Source organism: Moschus berezovskii, chromosome 8 (assembly GCF_049115385.1).
Source record: "Moschus berezovskii isolate FMDL1 chromosome 8, NW_MosBer_1.0, whole genome shotgun sequence".
Lineage (NCBI taxonomy): Eukaryota > Metazoa > Chordata > Mammalia > Artiodactyla > Moschidae > Moschus > Moschus berezovskii.
The window spans coordinates 97,130,515-97,151,890 of NC_142467.1; the positions used below are offsets into that span (position 1 = coordinate 97,130,515).

Sequence of the window (21,376 nt, forward strand, 5' to 3'; positions counted from 1 at the left end):
ACTCAGCACTATGATTCTGATGCTTTCCACTGGAGTTAGCCCAGATTCAACAAGTTAAAGAGCATGGTTCCCGCTAAAACTACCCTCACCTCAGATGCCAGATGCAAGCTTGGGGGTCCTCCAGGCCACCTGCACTTCTGATTGGCTGGCTACAAATTTTGAGGTTATCACAACCCCCTCAGATTTAGTTGCTTGCTAGAGAAGACTCTGATGCTGGGAAGGATTGAGGGCAGGAGTAGAAGGGGATGACAGAGGATGAGATGATTGGATGGTATCATCAACTCAATGGGCATGAGTTTCAGCAAACTCCAGGAGATAGTGAAGGACAGGGAAACCTGGCAGTCCATGGGGTCATAAAGAGTCAGACACGACCAAATGACCAAACAACAACCTAATGGCTCATAGAACTCAGGAAAATGCCGTGGGACAGTGGGCTTTACTACAAAAGGTGTAAGTCAGGGCCACTCAGATAAAGAGCCGCACATGGCGGGGGCCAAGAAGGGACTGGAAGACACGGCTCCTGTGTCTTCTCTCCATGGAATCAGGACACATCACAGCACCATCCTGGCATATCAATGTGCCCACCAGCCAGGAAGCTTCTCTGAGCCTTGGTGAACAGAGTTTTTATTGGGGTTTCATTATATCGGTGACACTGATCAAGTCATTAACCACTTGATCAGTTTGGAACTCCATTTCCAAACCCCCTCCCCTGTCTGGAGGCCAGTCTGAAAGTCTAACCCCTCTAATCACACACTTGGTCTTCTGGTGGCCAGCCCCATCTCAAACTATCTTATCTCTTAGCATAAACTCAGGTGTGTTCCAAGGGCTTCATCAATAACAAAGACACTGCTAACACAGATTTTTCAAGGATTTAGAGGGAAACCATGAACAGAATTCAAAAGAAACTGTCAAAGTGGGAATATATTTGTGACCTCATTGACAAAGAGTTCATATCTTTAATATAAAATGAGTATGTATCTATGTCTCCTATGAGTAAAAGATATATGTTCTCACATAAAAATAAGCAAGGGATGTAAATAGCCAATTTTAAAAGAAATAGAAAAATAGAAAACATAAGGCAAAAAAATAACCAACTTCACTCAAAACCACACCGAAAGGAAAAACAAAAGCAAATCAAAATGAAATAGAATTTTTAACTTATCAAATTGGCAAGTGTTTTGCTTGTTTCTGTTATTTAATTACACACAGTGTTGTCCAAGAGTGCAGACACATGGATGTTATTTTTCATGGTGGGTGAGTCCTAAACCATAGTCCTTTAATAACATATATATCCAAAAAAAAAGCTTATAAAAGCTTTTACTGTTTCAGCCAGAAATGGTGGCTCTGGAAATTCATCCTAAGGAAATGATCAGAGATGTCACCAAAAGATAAATGAGGAAATTCAGCACAGCTTACTAACAGTAGCTAACAATGGAGAATTAAATATTCAGCACATTCGATTAACAACTCTTTCTGAAATAAGAAAGCTGGCAAGACACCCAGGGTGTAAAATTTAGAGAGGTACTCACCCTCTGGGGGTGACTCTGCCCTGGCATGGCCCAAAGCAAGAGTTCCTCTCAAATTTTGCATCCTGGCTGCCTCCCTTCCTGAATCCTAGCTCTGGTGGCCACTGGAATCTCAGGAGTGGACCAGTCTGTGGGTCTAGGAAGCAGAGGTGGGGTGGGGTGGGCTGCATGGCTCCCAGGTGTGCTGGGTGCTGGACAATCGGCAGCCTCCACCTTTACCCCTCCTAAGAAAAAGGAGGAGGGACACGCCAACCACAGCACATGACCAGATGGTTTCCATTTTTCATGTCCCATCCAACCCTGAGTATTCATTGGAACGACTGATGCTGAAGCTGAATCTGCAGTCCTTTGGCCACCTGATGTGAAGAGTCATTGGAAAAGACCCTGATGCTGGGAAGGATTGAGGGCAAGAGGAGAAGGGGGCAACAGAGGATGAAATGGATGACATTACCAACTCAATGGACATGATGCTGCTGCTGCTGCTAAGTCACTTCAGTCGTGTCCGACTCAGTGTGACCCCATAGACGGAAGCCCACCAGTCTCCCCCGTCCCTGGGATTCTCCAGGCAAGAACACTGGAGTGGGTTGCCATTTCCTTCTCCAATGTGTGAAAGTGAAAAGTGAAAATGAAGTCGCTCAGTCATGTCTGACTCGTAGCGACCCCATGGACTGCAGCCTATCAGGCTCCTCCATCCATGACTTTGAGCAAACTCCGGGAGACAGTAAAGGACAGGCAAACCCGGCGTGCTGCCATTCATGGGGTTGCAAAGAGTCAGACATGACTGAGCAACTGAACAACAACATCCAATCATCAAATATTTAGAGAAGCTTTCTCCATGTGGAAGGAGGCAGTTTGCTGTCAATTCGGGGAGGTCCAGGAAGACAAGATGTCTCCAGATAGAGCTAACCCCTAAGGGCAGCATGGAGCAGTGGTCAAGAACTTGCTCAGATGGCCTGGGTTCAAATCCCTGCTCCACCGTGAATCAGCTCTTAAACTTGGGCGAGAACTCTCACCTCTCTGAGCCTCCATGTCCCTTTCTGTTCACTGGCAATGATGCTAACACCACCCCCACACCACCCCTGCCACTTCGGCTTGTGGAATGATTAACTAAGATCTCCCAGGCAGGGCACTTCAAACAGGGCCTGGTATGTTCATAAGTGTTCAGGAAACTGTTACTATTAAAGACCCGAAGGAACAGGTTCCTTCTCTGGTTTCCCAGAACTCACTTTCTTCCTTGGCTTGGAACCGTCTGAATACATGGGTGCATTTGTAATTACAGACAGTTTAGCCTTGCATGAGAATTAGAAAGAATTAAGGCTGCATAACGTTTCTTCAGTTGGTTTAGTTCTTTGGGATGACCCCCTGGCACACATAGGGCACTTCCGATGGATTTTTCATCTGCTAGAGGTGCTGCTGGGATTGAAATAAGCTATTTAATTTGAAGGGTTCAGTGCAAACTGAAAAGACGTGGTCCCTTGTTTAAAAAGTGTCAAGATTTTCAAGACAGGAAGAGCAGAGCACTAAACAGAGAGCAGGACCTTCTGAGGGCTTCCCTGGTAGCTTCAATTCAATTCAGTTGCTCAGTCATATCCAGTTCTTTGCAACCCCATGGACTGTAGCACGCCAGGCTTCCCTATCCATCACCAAATCCCGGAGCTTACTCAAACTCATGACCATAATGTCGGTGGTGCCATCCAACCATCTCATCCTCTTTCATCCCATTCTCCTCCTGCCTTCAATCTTTTCCAGCATCAGGGTCTTTTCCAGTGAGTTGGTTCTTCACATCAGGTGGCCAAAGTATTGGAGTTTCAGCTTCAGCATCAGTCCTTCAATGAACATTCAGGACTGATTTCCTTTAGGATTGACTGGTGGATCTCCTTGCAGTCCAAGGGACTCTCAAGAGTCTTCTCCAACACAACAGTTCAAAAGTATCAATTCTTTGGCACTCAGCTTTCTTTATAGTCCAACTCTCACATCCATTCATGACTACTGAAAAAACCATAGCTTTGACTAGATGGACTTTTGTTAGTAAAGCAATGTTTTTTAATATGCTGTCTAGGTTGGTCATAGCTTTTCTTCCAAGGAGCAAGTGTCTTTTAATTTGATGGCTGCACTCACCATCTGCAGTGATTTTGGAGCCCAAGACAGTAAAGTCTCTCACTGTTTCCATTGTTTTCCCATCTATTTGCCATAAAGTGATGGGACCAGATGCCATGATCTTAGTTTTCTGAATGTTGAGTTTTAAGCCAACTGTTTCACTCTCCTCTTTCACTTTCATCAAGAAGCTCTTTAGTTCTTTGCTTTCTGCAATAAGGGTGGTGTCATCTGCATATCTGAAGTTATTGATATTTCTCTTGGCAATCTTGATTCCAGCTTGTGCTTCACCCAGCCCAGCATTTCGCATGCTGTACTCTGCATATAAGTTAAATAAGCAGGGTGACAATACACAGCCTTGACGTACTCCTGTCCTGATTTGGAACCAATCTGTTGTTCCATGTCCAGTTCTAACTGTTGCTTCTTGACCTGTATACAGATTTCTCAAGGGGCAGGTCAGATGGTCTGGTATTCCCATCTCTTTCAGAATTTTTCACAGTCTGTTGTGATCCACACAGTCAAAGGCTTTGGCATAGTCAATAAAGCAGAAATAGATATTTTTCTGGAACTCTCTTGCTTTTTTGATGATCCAGCGGATGTTGGCAATTTGATCTCTGGTTCCTCTGCCTTTTATAAATCCAGCTTGAACATCTGAAAGTTCATGGTTCACATACTGTTGAAGCCTGACTTGGAGAATTTTGAGCATTACTTTGCTAGTATGTGAGATGAGTGCAATTGTGCAGTAGTTTGAACATTCTTTGGCATTGCCTTTCTTTGGGATTGGAATGAAAACTGACCTTTTCCAGTCCCATGGCCACTGCTGAGTTTTCCAAATTTGCTGGCATACTGAGTGCAGCACTTTCACAGCATCATCTTTCAGGATTTGAAATAGCTCAACTGGAATTCCATCACCTCCACTAGCTTTGTTCGTAGTGATGCTTCCTAAGGCCCACTTGACTTCACATTCCAGAATGTCTGGCTCTAGGTGAGTGATCACACCATCGTGATTATCTGGGTCATGAAGATCTTTTTTGTACAGTTCTTCTGTGTATTCTTGCCACCTCTTCTTAATATCTTCTGCTTCTGTTAGGTTCATACCATTTCTGTCCTTTATTGTCTTTGCATGAAATGCTTCCTTGGTATCTCTAATATCTCTAATCTGGTAGCTTAGGGGTAAAGAATCCTCCTGCCAATGCAGGAGATCCAGGTACGATTCCTGGGCTGGGAAGATCCCTTGGAGAAGAAAATGGCAACCTGCTCCAGTATTCTAGCCTGGGAAATCCCACGGACAGAGGCCCCTGAAGGGCTAAAATCCATGGGGTCTCAAAGAGTCAGACATGACTTAATGACTGAAAAACAAGGACCTTATGAGTAGGGGACCTCGCTAATGGCTTGGGTTGCATGTCTATGAAGCTGGTGGTGAAGGGAGAAAGCTGGTGCTGGGCAGTGGTCTGGGGTCACTGCAGGGGACAGTGACTCAGGGACTGGAGAAGGGGGACAAGGGTGAGTGGCCCGTTAGATGTCCAGATATGCTTTCTGGCATGACCTTTGATGTGAACACATTTTGATGAGAAACCTACATTTTCTTATTCTATTTCAGTAGACGTGCCATCAAATATTGCAAAAATCATCATTGGTCCCCTCATCTTTGTCTTTCTCTTCAGTGTTGTGATTGGAAGTATTTATCTGTTCCTGAGAAAGAGGTGAGTGCGGTGATGTGCTGGTAAGCGGTTAACAACCAGCTCTCTTGGGGAAAGTAAATAAGGTGTGTTAAATAAATCTAAATAAATAAGGTGTGTTAGTCGCTCGGTCGTGTCCAACTCTTTGCGACCCCATGGACTGTAGCCTGGCAGACTGCATTGTCCATGGAAATCCTCCAGGCAAGAATACTGGAGTGGGTAGCTATTCCCTTCTCCAGGGGAACCTTCCTGACCCAGGGATCAAACCTGGGTCTCTTGCATTGTAGGCAGATTGTTTACCATCTGAGCCAACAGGGAAAGCCATGTGCATTATGATAGGGTTTAATTTATTCATTTTTAAAAAAGATAGACTTGATTTCTTGGTTTTCAGTTCACAGCAAAAACTGAGGCAAAAGTATAAGAATTTCCCATACACCCCTTGACCCATGCATGATCCCCTATTATCAATATCCCCCATCAGAATGGTTATTTGTTATAACTGATAAACCTACATCCGTACATCATTATCACCCAAAGTCCATAGTTTATATTATGCTTCACTCTCGGTGTTGTGCATTGTATGGATTTGGACAAATAATACAATGACGTGTTTCTACTAGGGCTTCTCCAGTGGTTCAGTGGTAAGGAATCCACCTGCCAATGCAGGAGATGTAGGTCTGATCCCTGGATTGGGAAGATCCACTGCAGAAGGAAATGGCAACCCACTCCAGTATTCTTGCCTGGGAAATCCCATGAACAGAGGAGCCTGGCGGGCTACAGACCATGGGGTCACAAAAGAGTCAGGCACAGCTTAGCGACTAAATAACAAACACAGTGCAGTCACTCATCAACCTATAGTATTTCTGCCATATGTATGCTATCACCTAAATAAATAAGGTAACAGAGATGGACTGAAGAGTGTCCAGTATAGCAAGATATAGTGTGATAATTAGGAAGTGGTCAGTTTTGAGTATGCATTACGTTTGCTTTAAAGATAATATGTTTAACTGTAGGCTTATGTAATTTAATTGTAAGCAGTGGTTGTATTTAACAACTGGCTTGCAAATTTCCTGAAAATTCAATAGCTTTTTCTCATAAGCTGGAATGAGATGGTTTCAGAACAGCAGTGGGTGAATAGTTTTTGGATGTTATAATGACAACCATAAATTATAGTTTATGGGTTAGCTGTTCCATGCTGATGCACTTAAGTAGCCATCTGATGGGCTTCTGCTAAAAAAAATTAGGATCCCCCATCCTCACCACAGACTGTATCCAGGATTATGTGGCTGCGGCTAATAAGGGCAGCTGTTTGCTCTGGGGAGGTATGTCCTCCTGCTAGATACCCACAGAGTCCTGTGAGTTTATCAACAGGGAATGTCTCCATTCTTCTCATCCAGGCAGCCGGATGGGCCGCTGGGACCACTGTATGCTTCTTCAAACCCAGAGTACCTCAGTGCCAGTGATGGTGAGCTCTATCCCTTTGCCCGTGGGTGAAAAGAACCCCTCTTTTTGGCTTCCTTTGCCATATCCATCAATTGACAGTCAAGGGTTGGTACCCTGGGGGGCTGAGAAGAGTTTCTTTGTTCCTTTGAGTTGGCATACCTGCCCCTTGTGCAGAAACCCTGTCACCAGGAGCAGTTAGACCCTGCCATCTGGCACTTGCTTGGATGGGCTGATCTAGATGATGTGCCTGGGCGGGGCTGAGACCCCCTGAATGTGGTGCTGCAGCTGTAGAGATACACAGCACGGGTCCTGTGCTAGAGACCGCGCCAAGGGTCAGAGCCAGAAAGTGGTGACAAAGCAGGCCAGCCAAGCTGGGAGGTGGGGTCAGGAGCCAAGATGGGAGACTGGAGATGAGGGATGGGGCAAACAAGAAGCAAAGACCAGATGGGAATATGGGAGGCTGGGTGGGTACCACCAGCACATCTGCCGTTGGTGGCCACTGAATATGGGTGAGATGCCGATGCCGGTGACAGGAGCATAGGACTGATGACCATATTCCCTTGATTGTACCAAAGGGCAGTGAGTGACCCTGGTAGATAAAGCTTTGGCTGTTCCTTTAGACATGAAGGCAGCTATTGCATTACAACCTTCTAAAATGTTTCATGCAGCAAAAGAAAAAAAAAAAGAGCAACTTTCAAGGCATGAACACTATTGTGTAGCAGGATGCTGCTTTGGGAGACAGGGGTGGTGTTTTTAAGGATACCTGGGATTCATTTCAAAGAAGTCTGATAAGACATGCAGACATGGAAGTGACTGTCATGAGGAAGAACTGTAGACTCATGGAGCCTGGAGAAACAGGAGGCAGGGCCACACGGGGAAGCACCAGGGTTGGTCAGGAGGCAGAGGGCGTGAGAAAAATATGAGCAAGAGCCTTTATTGTCTTTTCCATGGGAAAGGTGAAGACATAGGAGGGGCTAATTCAAGCTAAACTATTTCAGCAGGATCTGGGGCATATGACCTGTCCCTGGTTGTCTCCTAACTGGACCTTGGGTGATCAGGACAGGGGGATGTGTGAGAGCCAGAGTGTGAGAGCCTGATGATGGAGGGGGTTAGGATGTGGGCTCTGAATTGGCTGGTTTGCATATGAAAGGTGGACTCACAGGCACTTCATTTACTGTCTGTGTGAATTGGCCACCGCTGGGAAGGGCAGTCCTTCCAGGGCCAGCAAGACCTCAAAGCATCAGAATAGAGAACCTAGACAAGGGAGTTATTCCAGGTGGGAATAGGCACAGAGTCCAGGAGCAGGAAGGGGTGAGTGTTGATCCAGACCCTTTCTCTCTCTGTTTGGGGAATGGCATTGTTAACCGTCAGAGATGGGAAAGCTGAGCCCCAGGGCTGCCATCAACCCTGTCAGTGTTCTGCTCCCACTCTATTATCCTGCTTCCTTCTGGGGTTGCAGCAATGGCTGAGGGCACAGGTGCTCAGTGAAAGCTGGAAGTTGCAGCTCGTGGGTCTTTAAGGCCAGGAAGTTCTGGGCCAAGAGATACAGAGGGAAAGGTCCAAGCTCTGGGATCTTGGGGGCTTGGGGAGGGACTCCCCAGTGAGTATCTGTAAGTTCATTTGGGTTCAGAGCTCTTGTATGATCCAATGTCCTTGCAAGAGCCATTGGTAATGGTATTGTGTTGCTTGGACTGCTGTACTCAGACTGAGTGTCTTAAGAAACAATTTGATTTCCTCACAGTCCTAGAGGCTGGAACTCTGAGATCAAGGTGTCAGCAGGATTTGTTTCTCCTGAGTCCTCTCTCCTTGGCTTGTAGATGGCCGTCTTCTCCCTATGTCCTCACATGGTCTTCCCTATGTGTGTGTCTGTATGTCCTAGTCTCTTCAAGGACTCCAGTCAGATTGGATTAGGGCCACTCTAATGACCTTATTTTACCTTGATCATCTCTGTAAAGACTTCACCTCTAAATACAGTCACATTCTGAAAAACTTGGGTTAGGACATCAATATATAAATTTGTGAGGGATAAAATTTTAGCATGCAACAGGTGCAGAGTAGGGCAGGAAGCATCATGGTTTTTCTTAAGACTGTGTATTTGTCTGAAAATTATTTGCTGCTGTGTAACAAACCACCACAAACTTAGGGGCTTAAAACAACCCTATCTATTGGCTCAAAATTTGGTGGGTTTGCCACCTGGGAAGTGCTCAGCTGGGTGGTTTTTCTGGTTTCACTCACATGGCTGTAGCCCTTTGCAGATCCAGTAGCAGGCAGGCTGAGTGTTCCCCTTTCCTTTTGGCACTTTGCAGGAACAACAGGCTTAGATGGGAAGTAGCATCCTTTGGTAAGGGGACTCTGAAATCAGACAGGATGTAGGCTCAGTTTGGCACATTCCTTGCCAGGACCCTGGACTGATTATGGCTCCTTCCTGAACCTCTGTCCATCCTGTTATTGGCCCTGTGCCCACTGCCCAGCACAAGGTCTGGACCACAGGAGCCACTCAGTGAACATTTACAACGAGGAGGTTGGGTGGGAGGTGGCCAGGACCCCCAAGGGATCTGCTGAGAGTGCTGTGTAGATAAGTGAGGAGTAGTGTTTCCATGCTCTGTGTATGTGCCGGACGAGTGGGAGGTGCCTCGAGAGAAGATCACGCTCCTGCGAGAACTGGGGCAAGGCTCCTTTGGCATGGTGTACGAGGGCAACGCCAGGGACATTGTCAAGGGTGAGGCGGAGACCCGCGTGGCAGTGAAGACGGTCAACGAGTCAGCCAGCCTGCGAGAGCGGATCGAGTTTCTCAACGAGGCTTCGGTCATGAAGGGCTTCACCTGCCACCATGTGGTGAGTCCCCCTGCTGGCTCTGGGAGCAGACAAAGGCTTTATTTTTTTCATTTTTAGTTTTGGTTTTTTAAATTTTTAGTTGGAGGATAATACAATACCATGTGCAAAATAGATAGCTAGTGGGAAGCTGCTATATAACACAAGGAGCCCAGCCCAGCGCTTTGTGACGACCTAGAGCCTATGATGACTAGAGCCTATGATGAGTCATAATCAGAGCTTATGACTGATTCGCTTGTTGTGTGGCAGAAACCAACACAACAGTGCAAAGGCTTCCTTAACTCTCATTCTCTCATCCCATCTCCTCCATCCTTCCTCTTAATGCACAGAGCTTGAGGATGCTGGGTGTGGACCTTCTGCCCAGCTCTTACTCTGCTGAGCATCCCAAAGGTGGCCCTTCCCTTCTCATTTCTCCAATCCCATCCTTTCCCACCTCACCTAGAGTGAGACCCTTTCACTGTCCCATCACTTTCTAGAATCTTCTATTTCTTCCCTCTTCCTGGCTCCTATGTAACCTTTAAACACTGTGGTCCACCCAATCCCTGCCCCCGACTCCCCAGTCAGCACAGATTCTCCCTGCCTTTCTACTCCTTTAGTTTCCCCTTGAGCCTGTGTCCTTTCATCCTTGCCCCAAGCATGTTCTTGGAGCACCTGCTCTATATGAGTTCCATTCTCCTCTCTGGGATGCAGCAGATGTCTGTCCTCCTGGAGCTCCCAATCCAGAGGCAGAGACAGAATCTAAACCCAGCAAGTTAATTATGTCATCCCATGAGGAGATGATGCTATGGCAACAGGGGAGAGGAGGGTGGAGCTGCAGATTTGGGAAGGCAGCAGTGGCAAAGGTATATTTGAGCAGAGACTGCAGGATGTAGGGACTGGGTTGAGGGACAGGTGAGGGGACAGAGCATCAGGCAGAGGGAACAGTTAATGCAAAGGTCTGGAGGTGGGCTCAGAGATACAAGAGTTTGCCTTGGCATGTTGCTGTTTGGGAGCAGCCATTTATTCACTTCTTTAAGTAGTATTTGTGTTGGCTGCTGCAGGAGATGTTGCAGGGACAAGGTTGAATGAACCACTGTGATTCTTTTGGCCCTTGTGCATCTTGCTTTTTTTTTTGGCCTCGCCCCATGGCCTATGGGATCTTGGTTCCCAGCGCAGAGCCCTAACCACTGGACTACCAGGGAATTCCCTGTAGCTTGCAATTTTCATCTGTACCATCCAGGACAGTGGAGCTTCCCTAATAGCTCAGTTGGTAAAGAATCTACCTGCAATGCAGGAGAGCCCGATTCAATTCCTGAGTTGGGAAGATCTCCTGGAGAAGAGATAGGCTATCCACTCCAGTATTCTTGGGCTTCCCTTGTGGCTCAGCTGGTAAAGAATCCGCCTGCAATGCGGGAAGCCTGGATTTGATCCCTGGGTTGGGAAGATCCCCTGGAGAAGGGGAAGGCTACCCACTCCAGTATTCTGGCCTGGAGAATTCCATGGACTGTGTAGTCCATGGGGTCGCAAAGAGTTGGACACCACTGAGGAACTTTCATTTTCACTTTCATCCAGGACAGTAGCCACTCGCTCTCCTACCTCAAATCCAACAAGATGTTGACCTTGGTGTTTCTTCGAGACAGACCAGGGCTTCCTATAGGCCACTCAGGACCAGGGTGCTGGGTGTGATGTAGGTACCAGACAGAGAGAACCAGGTGGGTGGACATCTTCTCATAGACCCTCATTCAAGAATCTCCCCCATTCCTGCTTATTCCACAGGTCCGCCTCCTGGGGGTGGTGTCCAAAGGCCAGCCAACACTGGTGGTGATGGAGTTGATGGCTCACGGAGACCTGAAGAGTTACCTCCGTTCCCTGCGGCCTGAGGCTGAGGTGAGCTGTCTCCAGGTACCTGGCAGGGCACCCAGCAGCCCCAGGCCTCAGGCACCTGTGTGGCTGAACATGCCCCCCCTGTTTCAACTTTAGAATAACCCCGGCCGCCCTCCCCCTACCCTGCAAGAAATGATTCAGATGGCGGCAGAGATCGCCGATGGGATGGCATACCTAAACGCTAAGAAGTTCGTGCACCGGGATCTCGCAGCCCGGAACTGCATGGTCGCCCACGACTTTACCGTCAAAATTGGAGGTGCGTCTGGCTTTCTGCCTTGAAATATGTGACCCAGGCTTTTGGGCTTCAGTTGTCCATAGCGAGCACTTCAACTTTTTCTAGTAGTAGGAAGGGGCAGGGTTTGGGATGAGGGCTCACCCTCATGCTTTAGTTTAATTTCATTTATTCTTTACTTCATTCATTCACTTTTTAAAGTAGTATTTGTGCCGGTGGCTGCAGGAGGTGTTACAGGGGCAAGGTTGAGTAAGTCACCATAATTTTTCTGCCCTTGAGAAACTTGCAATTTTTGGCCTGGCCACATGGCTTCTGGGATGTTGGTTCCCAGCTCAGAGTCCTAACCACTGGACCCCCAGGGAATTCCCTGCAGCTTGCAGTTTTTATCTGCACCAAGCAGCACAGTACAATAAAATAAATTCAGTAAAAGTAAATAAAAATAATTTAAATTCAGTAAAACAAAATTTAAAAATTCAGGAAAATAAAATTAGTTCAGTAAAATAAAATAATTAAAATTCAGTGAACTAATTTAGAACTTCCCAGGTAGCACTCAGGGTGAAGAACCCACCTGCCAAGGCAGGAGTCATAATAGATGCAGGTTCAATCCCTGGGTTGGGAAGATCTCCTGGAGGAGGAAATGACAACCAATGCCAGTATTTATGCCTGGAGAATCCCATGGACATTGAAGCCTAGCAGGCTATAGTCTGTGGGGACACAAAGAGTCAGACATGAATGAAGTGACTTAGCACTCACACATGTGGAGGCTGAGACTCTGTCTTGTCTGTAGGGTGTGAAGACAAGGGGTTGTGAAGGGAGGACTCAGCCTTCGGTTTCTGGCTGCGCAGCTAGGTGGGTAGTGGGGCCAGATCCAATGGGGAGCAGTAGGTTGGCTGCAGAGGGAGAAACGTTCAGCATGTGTTGCCTATGAGGTCGTCGGTAGGAAGGAAGTTTTGCTAAGATTGTGATCCCCATGTTGCAGGTCAGAACATTGCTTCTTTGCTGCTTGGTGGTTCTTTTCTTTCCTTTGAAATGGTGACCCACCCTCCCCTCCATATCCCCCTGAGTACCCTCAGAATCCATTCTCACTGTATTGGCTGTGATCCAAGTGAGCTCACACCTAGAGTAGGTGAGCTCACACCTGGGGCAGGTGAACTCAAGAGCTCTGCCGAGGGTGGGGGAGTAAAGATGGCAGACAGCTGGGTCACAGCTGAAGGCTAAGAGCATGTGAACTGTTTGTTGTCAGACTTCGGAATGACAAGAGACATCTATGAAACGGATTACTACCGGAAAGGGGGCAAAGGTCTGCTCCCCGTGCGGTGGATGGCACCTGAATCCCTGAAGGACGGAGTCTTCACCACCTCTTCAGACATGTGGTGAGTTATGTGTGGGCTGGTGGAAAGAACACTGCACTTGAATTCCAGGTTGCTCTGCTAGTATGACCAGCAAGAGAGGAGTCACTTAAAAACTCACTTCTTCATGGCTTCTCCATCAAGAAAAGGAAGGGATAGCATGTCTGGGGGACCCTTGCACAACTACTGTGACATTCCAGTGAAGACTAGTCTTATAGGAATTTCTGAACTGCAGCATGAACTATTTAGAGAACTGGCCAACCAGGTTCTAGTAAGCCAAGAAAGGGCGTGTGTGTTTATTTTAATGGCTTCATTGTTATTACTCCCAACTGTCATTGGCAGGTCTTTTGGTGTGGTCCTTTGGGAAATTACCAGCTTGGCAGAACAGCCTTACCAAGGTCTATCAAATGAGCAGGTGCTGAAATTTGTCATGGATGGAGGGTACCTGGATCAACCTGACAACTGTCCAGAGAGAGTGTAAGTGTAGAAAGGCGGTGTAGTGTGTGTGTGGTGCTCATTCAAAAGTCTGTGCCTTTTGCATGGATACTCGTGTTTGCATATTGTATGTCTATGTGTGTTTGTGTTTGCAAGTTTTATCTTTGCACACTTGTGTTTTATATGATGTCTGTGTGTGTGTTTTTGCTTGCTTTTGCATGCACACTTGGATTTGCATATTGTGTCTACATATTACTACATGCTTGTGTATTATATCATTACATGTGTGCTTTATTGCCTTTCATATCTTCGAAAGGTTGTATAGGAAACTGCACAGCAGTGGTTATTTGGGGAATAAAACTGGAGAGTTGGGGTGGAGACTTACATTTAACTACATATTCTTATTATATCTCATTGAAAGTGGAAAAAAGAAATCACAAATTGTAAACACTAAAACTTCAGGGGTACGTACAACATATCCCCTTCCAATATTTGCCCTAAATTTTTGTTGCAGGAGCAGATGTACAACACAAAAACATCAAATGCACATCAATAAACACTTGCAAAATTGTCCAGCATCGTAACAGTCCAATAAATGTAAAGTAAAATAAAGGAAAGTACTATCTTCCTAATTAGCAATAAAAAGAAGGGAGGGAGAGAAGGAAAGAAGGAAGAGTTATGATATTCACTGCAGTCAATGGTATGGCTAGACAGTCATTCATATCACTCCATTGTAAGAATTTTTGTTCGTTATCATTTAGTTGCTAATTTGTGTCCAACTGTTTCATGACCAATGAACCTCCAGGCCCCTCTGTCCGTGGGATTTCCCAGACAGTAATACTGGAGTGGGTAGCCATTTGCTTCTCCAGGGGATCTTCCTGACCCAGAGGTCGAACCCAAGCCTTCAGCATTGGCAGACAGATTCTTACCACTGAGCCACCAAGGAAGCCCATTATAATAATAGCTACTCACAGAAATTTTATTTAAAAGTCTCCAAAAAAAAAAAAGGAAAAAAGAAATGATCTAAACATCCAACAATATGAGACTGGCAAGTAAATTGATAAAATAATCAATAAAGTAATTTGATAAAATAATACACTATAGCAATTGACATTTCAAATGATGCTTATGAAATATTTTGCAACTCTCTGGTCTAGCTTATGTTAAAATGTTAAGTGTAGTAAATGTGTATAAATTGCATTTCCAAATGTATCTAGACAGAAAAGACAAGATTATATCTGAAGGAGAGTTGTGTGCAAGTTGCATTTTCACTATATTGTTGGGTGTTTTCTACCTCTCTACAGTAAGCATTTACTATGCATTGCTTATTGCATGTAATATTTCTTTACCAATGTTTCTTCAAAAAAAAAAAAATTTGCCTTCCTGAAAAAAATGCATGGAAGAAGGCCATTTGATACTTCATACTCGAAAGAATAAGATATCAGTTTAGAAAACCTAATTTGAAGAAATCTCACATGCAAAAAAGTATGAAGCAGAGTTCCTTGGAAACTCCGAGCAAAATATTTCTAAACGTTGCTCGATAAAGTTTCTTTCCTGGCTATGTCAGGAGGAAATTAGTGCCCCTAGGGTGGGGACCTGCCAACTTTTCCTCTAAAGGGCCATATTGTATTTTCAGCTTTGTGGGTCTGGCAGTTCTCTGCCTTGTAGTTCAAATCAGCCGGGGACAATGCAAAATTGAATGGGTGTAGCTACGTGCCAATAAAACTTTACTTACAAAAACACTTGGAAAACCAGATTTGGTCCAGGGGGTGAAGTTTGCCAACTCCCGCCCTGGAAGAAGTTACAATAGTGAAAGGAAGAGAAATGGAAATCCTGAACCCCTGGGTCCTATCCTAAGTAAAATCATGGTCCCCTGCCCCCTCTGCTCCTCCTCTTCTCCAGAGAGTGGGGACTGGGCTTGCAGAACACCTGCTCAGAGCTGGCGCTCTATGGTGGGTCTGCCCGGCTGCCCTCATTCTGAGCAACAATGTGTATGAACCCACAGAAACAGACCTACAGACACAGAAAACAGACTCATGGTTACCAAAGGGGAAAGGAGTGGGGAGAGATAAATTAGGAGTTTGGGATTCATAGATTCACACTATAAAATAGAAAAACAAGGACCTACTGGATAACACAGGGAACTATATTAAATATTTTGTCATATCCTGTAAGGGGAAAGAATCTGAAAAACAATTATATATACACCGGCTTGACCAAAGTGTTTGTTTCCGTAACATCTTACAGAAAAATCTGAATGAACTTTTTGACCAACCCAATATATCTGAGGGCTTCCCTGGTGGCTCACTGGTAGAGAATCTGCCTGCCAATGCAGGAGATGCAGGTCGACCCCTGGGTGCGGAAGATTCCCTGAAGGAGGCAATGGCGGCCCGCTCCGGTATTCTTGCCTGGAGAAGTGGATGGACAGTGGCGCCTGGGGGGCTGTAATTGTGGGGCCCTAAAGAGCTGGACATGACTTAGAGTCTGAACAACAACAGCAAAAATATATATCTGAATCCCTTTGCTGTACACCTGAAACTAACACAACATCGTAAATCAACTATAATTAATATAAAAAAAAAAAAAAAAGATGGACCTGATTGGTCTTCACCAAGTGGCAATATCAGGAGAGGCCCTTGTGGATCTGGTTTGGGAAACCCTTGGCTCTCTTTTTAAAACCGTCTTTCGCGCCCTTAGAATGGCTGTTTCTGCCTGACCCTCCCGAGCTCGGCACTTGTCCGGGTGGGAGCGTGTGCACCGCAGGCCCGGGGTGGGGGACGGAGGGCCGCTTGGCGGGGACCCCCGGGCCTCACGCGGCACGTGCCCCTCTCTGTCCCGCAGCACCGACCTGATGCGGATGTGCTGGCAGTTCAACCCCAAGATGCGCCCCAGCTTCCTGGAGATCGTGGACCTGCTCAAGGACGACCTGCACCCCAGCTTTCCCGAGGTGTCCTTCTTCCACAGCGAGGAGAACAAGGCGCCCGAGAGCGAGGAGCTGGAAATGGAGTTTGAGGACATGGAGAGTGTGCCCCTGGACCGGTCCTCGCACGCGCAGAGAGAGGAGGCCGCGGGGCGGGATGGAGGGTCGGCGCTGGGGCTGAAGCGAAACTATGACGAGCACATCCCCTACACCCACATGAATGGGGGCAAGAAAAACGGACGGATTCTGACTCTGCCCCGGTCAAATCCTTCCTAACGACCCCTGCTGGTGGGGGAAGGCTTCCTGTCTACACTTGCCTCCAGAAAACGCAGGATTCCCACCTAACTCGCCACAGTGTCAAACGGAGCTCAGAGATCACGACTGTCCATTGCTGTTCCTCTTCTGATTTCAAACGCAGTGGTTCCATTACCTAGTTGACTTGTCATCCGAGCGCTTAACTGTGAACCCGGATGGGGAAGGGGTTTCCACCGCTGCTGTCCTTTTGGGCCACCGAGGTTTCAAGCCCAGATGTTGTTCTTCTTATTATTTTCCCTAGTAGTTTGAAAGAAAGCACCTATTTTTACCAAGTTTTTTTTTTTTTTTTTTTTTTGCTGGTGTCTGAGCTACATAAATCTTGTTTATGAAACAAAAGTTAGAAAGAAACAAACCCAGTTCTAGTAGAATTCCAAGCTTTACGGAGTGGGCTTCAGGAAAGTATTTTTTCATCCAGGCTGAAGGATTGTTTTTTTTTTCCTTCACAAAACCAGTTCCTCAAACTGACCAATAGCTGCTGCTTTTGTACTTTGGATCTGGGTCTGCAGTCCAGTGTGTGGCTCATGTATGCACTTGTGTGTGTGTGTGTGTGTGTGTGTGTGTGTGCGCGCGCGCGCGCGCGTGCAAATCATGTGTGCTGAGTGGACACTTTGGGGATCAGCCCATGAAGGTTCAGCTCTTCTGGAGTACGTGACCCTTTGCTTCCCTTACCCCCCACCCCTTCCTTCCTATCTACTGGGAGACTGTGCCCTCAACAAATTCTTCTGTCCCAAATGGAGCCTCAGGATTCTTCTCTCCCTTAACTTTGGTGAAAAATGTTTTCTGGGAGCCATGGGAGTCATTTGGAGTGATAATGGATCTTTTCAAGACCAAACAAAGCCAGGACATAGAAAAGATTTAAAAAAAAAAAAAGAAGAAGAAAAGAAAAACAAGAACTGAGATGATGAGGAGTTTTGAGAATATATTTGTAACATATTTAATTTTTAAAAAGAATCTCCAGTATCAGCCTCATAAATTATTGACCATTTCCTGGGGTGGGAGCTAGGGCGTGTGGGTTTGTCTGCCTGTGTGGGGCAGGAGGAGCCAGGCACTGGTGGCCTCTTTGCTTGGTTTTCAAGGCATCCATTTTTTCTGGGACTAAAGCCACGTTAGCTGCTAATCCTCTGGACATCGTGGTGAGGCTACGCTGAGCGTGTGGGCGATGGGGTTTGATGGATGGTTTGGTTTCTGCTCTGAAAAGCTGAGCCCTGACTTCAAACACACTTGTGGCTCCTGGATCTTCTGGTTCCCTGTGTGTACCTCTCAAGCTTCCTCAGTGGGGTGTCCATGTCCCACAGGGAGTGTGCAAATTCGGCACCATCAGATCTCAAAGTGGGACAGCACGGGTGGACTTTGAAAACACTAGCAATATGAAGATGTGCCTGTCGGTCCCCTCCGCCCTCAGGGCATCCGACTGTCCTCAGAACTGAGCTCCCAGAAGCTGCTCTGCGCCCAGTGACTTCAACTGGACCAGTTGTGGAGCCTGAGCTGAATTCTCAGGTACTTAACGATCGTGCAGTTTTTAAGAGAGTCAAGTCTGGAGAAGAAACCGCGAAGGACCTTCACACTACAGAGATCATGAGAATGGGCATGATGCCACAGTTGCTTCCCTTCTGGGGGAAGAATAACCGCTGCTCAAAACAGAACATTATGGACTCACTGCCGTGGTTCATCCAAATCGTCACCCGCAGGTTATCTCTCGAGTGCATTTTCTCACGAGTCTAAGATTGCTTTCCTTCTCTTCTCAAGAACTGTGGGCTTCAGAACACCTAGGATGCCATGGTGACCTCCGAACCTTCTCAGTTCTTGATGAAGAACACAGGTAGACACGCATCCCAGTTGCCTCTGGCTATCTTATTTATATGATTTCGGAAATGACAGCATGCCAGAATATTTCCAGGGAGACTCAGTGATTGGGTACAAGGAGCACAGAAATTATTTTCGCCAAATTTATTTTGTACATAGACGAGGATCTGTATGTAAGTTAAAAAGGAACGAAACATGTAGCTCTAGGTATTTTGTTCTTTTCGTAGTAAATTTGTAGTGGCCATATACTACGGTAGCAACAATTTTCACATTTTTCTAATTCAGAAAGGTTTTCTTATATTAGGGGGAAATTATTTATTTTAATATATAAAAATCACTGTAAAAAATCACTTTCATAAGAAATGGAGAGCATGTAAAAAAAAATTTTTTTTCAAAGAAAAATAAACAGGTGAATGTGGGGTAATGATTTTTTTTTCCCAGCACAGTCTACCTCAGTGTATTGTTAGGATATGGTTCAATAATGGACATCTTTGAGACTTCAGAATTCTGTCTGGATCCGATCTGAATCAGGGAAGATTCATATCAGCTGATTCCGAATGCCAGGGACCAGTAAGAATTTTGAGGGAGGGAGAGGGGCTGAAGCATGGCTTTCATGTGAGCATAGATCCTTTTCCTGGCTGATAATATTCACCTCTGAATTTAATCTTCCTTTTTTTTTTTTTTTGTTTGATCCTCCATCTATTGACACCATGGCCCTCAAGAATGAAGCAAGGTTCAGGCCATCACGATGTATCTGATGTATCCAGTTCTGAGCTACCCTCAGCTGATGAGGAGCTGCAGTGTGAGACAGAGAGTCTTTGATCCAGCCAGCATGCTCCCTTCCCCTTAGAATCTCTGTGGTGTGAGCTAGGTGCCCTAGGCTCTCCACGGTTTATTTCCACTCTTTTTAGGCTGAGATGCTTTGGGTGGGGGACATATCATTGTCTTGGGAACTTCACACACAAGCATTCAATGCAGTGTCCGTTGTTATTCTCTGAGTGGGAAGGGAGATGTTGAGAAATCTCAACCCTAAACCCACCGAGAGGCTGAACACATTTTTTTAGCAACAAAACCTTGGACCCTCTCATTCTGGTTTGGTTGACTTCAAGCTGATACTGTTTGACCTTAGGGACTTTGACAACCCACGTGTAACCCTGGCTGGGGCCAGCAGAAATGCTGTCGTACGCACCAGACCCCACTGCCCTTCCCAAAGCTGTAGGCGCCACCCCAGCAGAGTCACCTTTCTCCACTTGCTCTGGAGAGGTACCATGAAGTGTGGGGCCTGCCCTTTGAGAATTGAATTTCCCTGACTTCATTTAGCTATCTCTGCTGCTGCAGTGAAAGAACAACCAGGCTTGGATCACAGCTTCCTTTTGCATCAGATATTGTGGACTTTGTCACAACAGAATTCAGTCCTTGAAATGGATGTCCTGGAGGATTGTAGTGATGATTATTTAGAAAAAAAAAAAAATCAACAAAGCCAGCTTTGGTTGAATTTATTGTTGTTTGTTTTTAAAGGTGTCTCATTATTTTAAAAACCCCTTTTTATTTGTGTTGCAAAATCAACATATAGTAGCTCCTCCCCGGATCAGTGATGTCAAACGCACGTCTGGAAATGTTTGTATTCTGGGAGCTGTCCTGGGTGCTTTTCTGTCCTTTTAAGCTAGTAAGAGGCGAGAAGTGTTGCTGGTTCTCTGGATAGATGTTGAGCACAACTGAAAGAAAATGTGGGAATTGATGCGAAGGTCTGCACAAACAACCCTGAGACCAGTGGAGACTGCCTCCAATTGCTAGGCAGATCTCCGTCTCTCCAACCAGAGCAGGTGGTCTGCCGTGAAATATGCTTGTTGGGTTGGGAGGTGTTTATCTGAAACAGCCATAAGATTGATCAGTGGGCAGGGTTTGGCCCATGCTCTCCATCTGGGTACATGAGTGGATGTGCTGTAGTCCCCCAAATGACAATCTTTTTCTTCTTTGTGGTGGACAGAGGTTGGGGTTCGAGTGCCACTTGACACCACAGGTGATTCAGAAATGATGATTTTGTTCAGAGTGGAGGGATGGGGTTGCGCTGATCATGTATGAAGAATGATATCCCTTCAGAAAACCTTCTAGAGTGTTCTTGAGAATATTGCTCTACACCAGGATTGAGGTTGGGAATAGAAAGTACAGATGGGCATTTGTTCTTTAAAAGACGTAAAGGAATGCAGTGGACATTCCGAGGCTGTACCTGGAGGTGAATGTTTCCTTAGGGGTCCCCCAGAGACAGAGGGAACCAATGACTTCTTGAGCTCCCTGTCATCTTCTCATACCAGTCAAGGTCCAGAACCAGGCTCTGGCCACATTTTTATTTGGGTTTGGGCCCTAAAAATCCTTGTTAAAACTCAAATCAGGAACCCAGGGCTCTTGGTCCCATTTGAGAAGAAAGGAAACAGTATTCCCTCCCCTGCCCCCAAAGCGTGTGTGTCCACACACATTCAGGAATGGCTTGCCTACTCTCTACCTTGTGTGCCTGGCGGGATGGGGGCAGGGGTCCAAGCCCTGCCTGTCAGCAGCAGACACCTCCTGTGCCTCGGCTTATGCGGAAACCAACTCAGAGACACAAGACCCACCGAGAGCTCAATTCTTATATTTTTCAATGTTTTCCTACAAGAGCCAAGTAGCACCATATACAGAATATGCCTTTTTTTTTGGAATATCAAAATTGCTCTGCATGTAAAATATGGGATAATTACCTGTTTATATGAAAATTCGGAATAAATTATCTGAGAATACTCTTGTTCTTGTGTGGTGTCTAAGCCAGGATTTGTGAACTGTGTTAAGGCTAATCCGTGGGGTGTTGTGGGTATTTGTTATGAGAGGAGACAAATCCCTAGGTTCTTCATAAC

General features: G+C 46.0%; 1 protein-coding gene across 5 annotated transcripts in view; it reads left to right on the top strand.

Moving 5' to 3' along the window:
• The window catches only part of INSR (insulin receptor), a 151,104-nt gene extending 129,842 nt beyond the window's left edge, over positions 1 to 21,262 (top strand). For 2 of the 5 annotated variants that reach the window (XM_055428931.2, XM_055428929.2), the window contains 8 exons: positions 5,224 to 5,323; positions 6,697 to 6,764; positions 9,333 to 9,577; positions 11,330 to 11,440; positions 11,534 to 11,693; positions 12,913 to 13,042; positions 13,361 to 13,495; positions 16,295 to 21,262. In XM_055428931.2, coding sequence (XP_055284906.1) covers positions 5,224 to 5,323; positions 6,697 to 6,764; positions 9,333 to 9,577; positions 11,330 to 11,440; positions 11,534 to 11,693; positions 12,913 to 13,042; positions 13,361 to 13,495; positions 16,295 to 16,649 — 1,304 coding nt within the window. In that variant the 3' untranslated portion in view covers positions 16,650 to 21,262. Of the gene's footprint in view, positions 1 to 5,220; positions 5,324 to 6,696; positions 6,765 to 9,332; positions 9,578 to 11,329; positions 11,441 to 11,533; positions 11,694 to 12,912; positions 13,043 to 13,360; positions 13,496 to 16,294 lie in introns of all 5 variants that reach the window. The other 3 variants (XM_055428930.2, XM_055428928.2, XR_016038087.1) reach the window with 2 other exon arrangements.
• Positions 21,263 to 21,376: the final 114 nt, after the last annotated feature.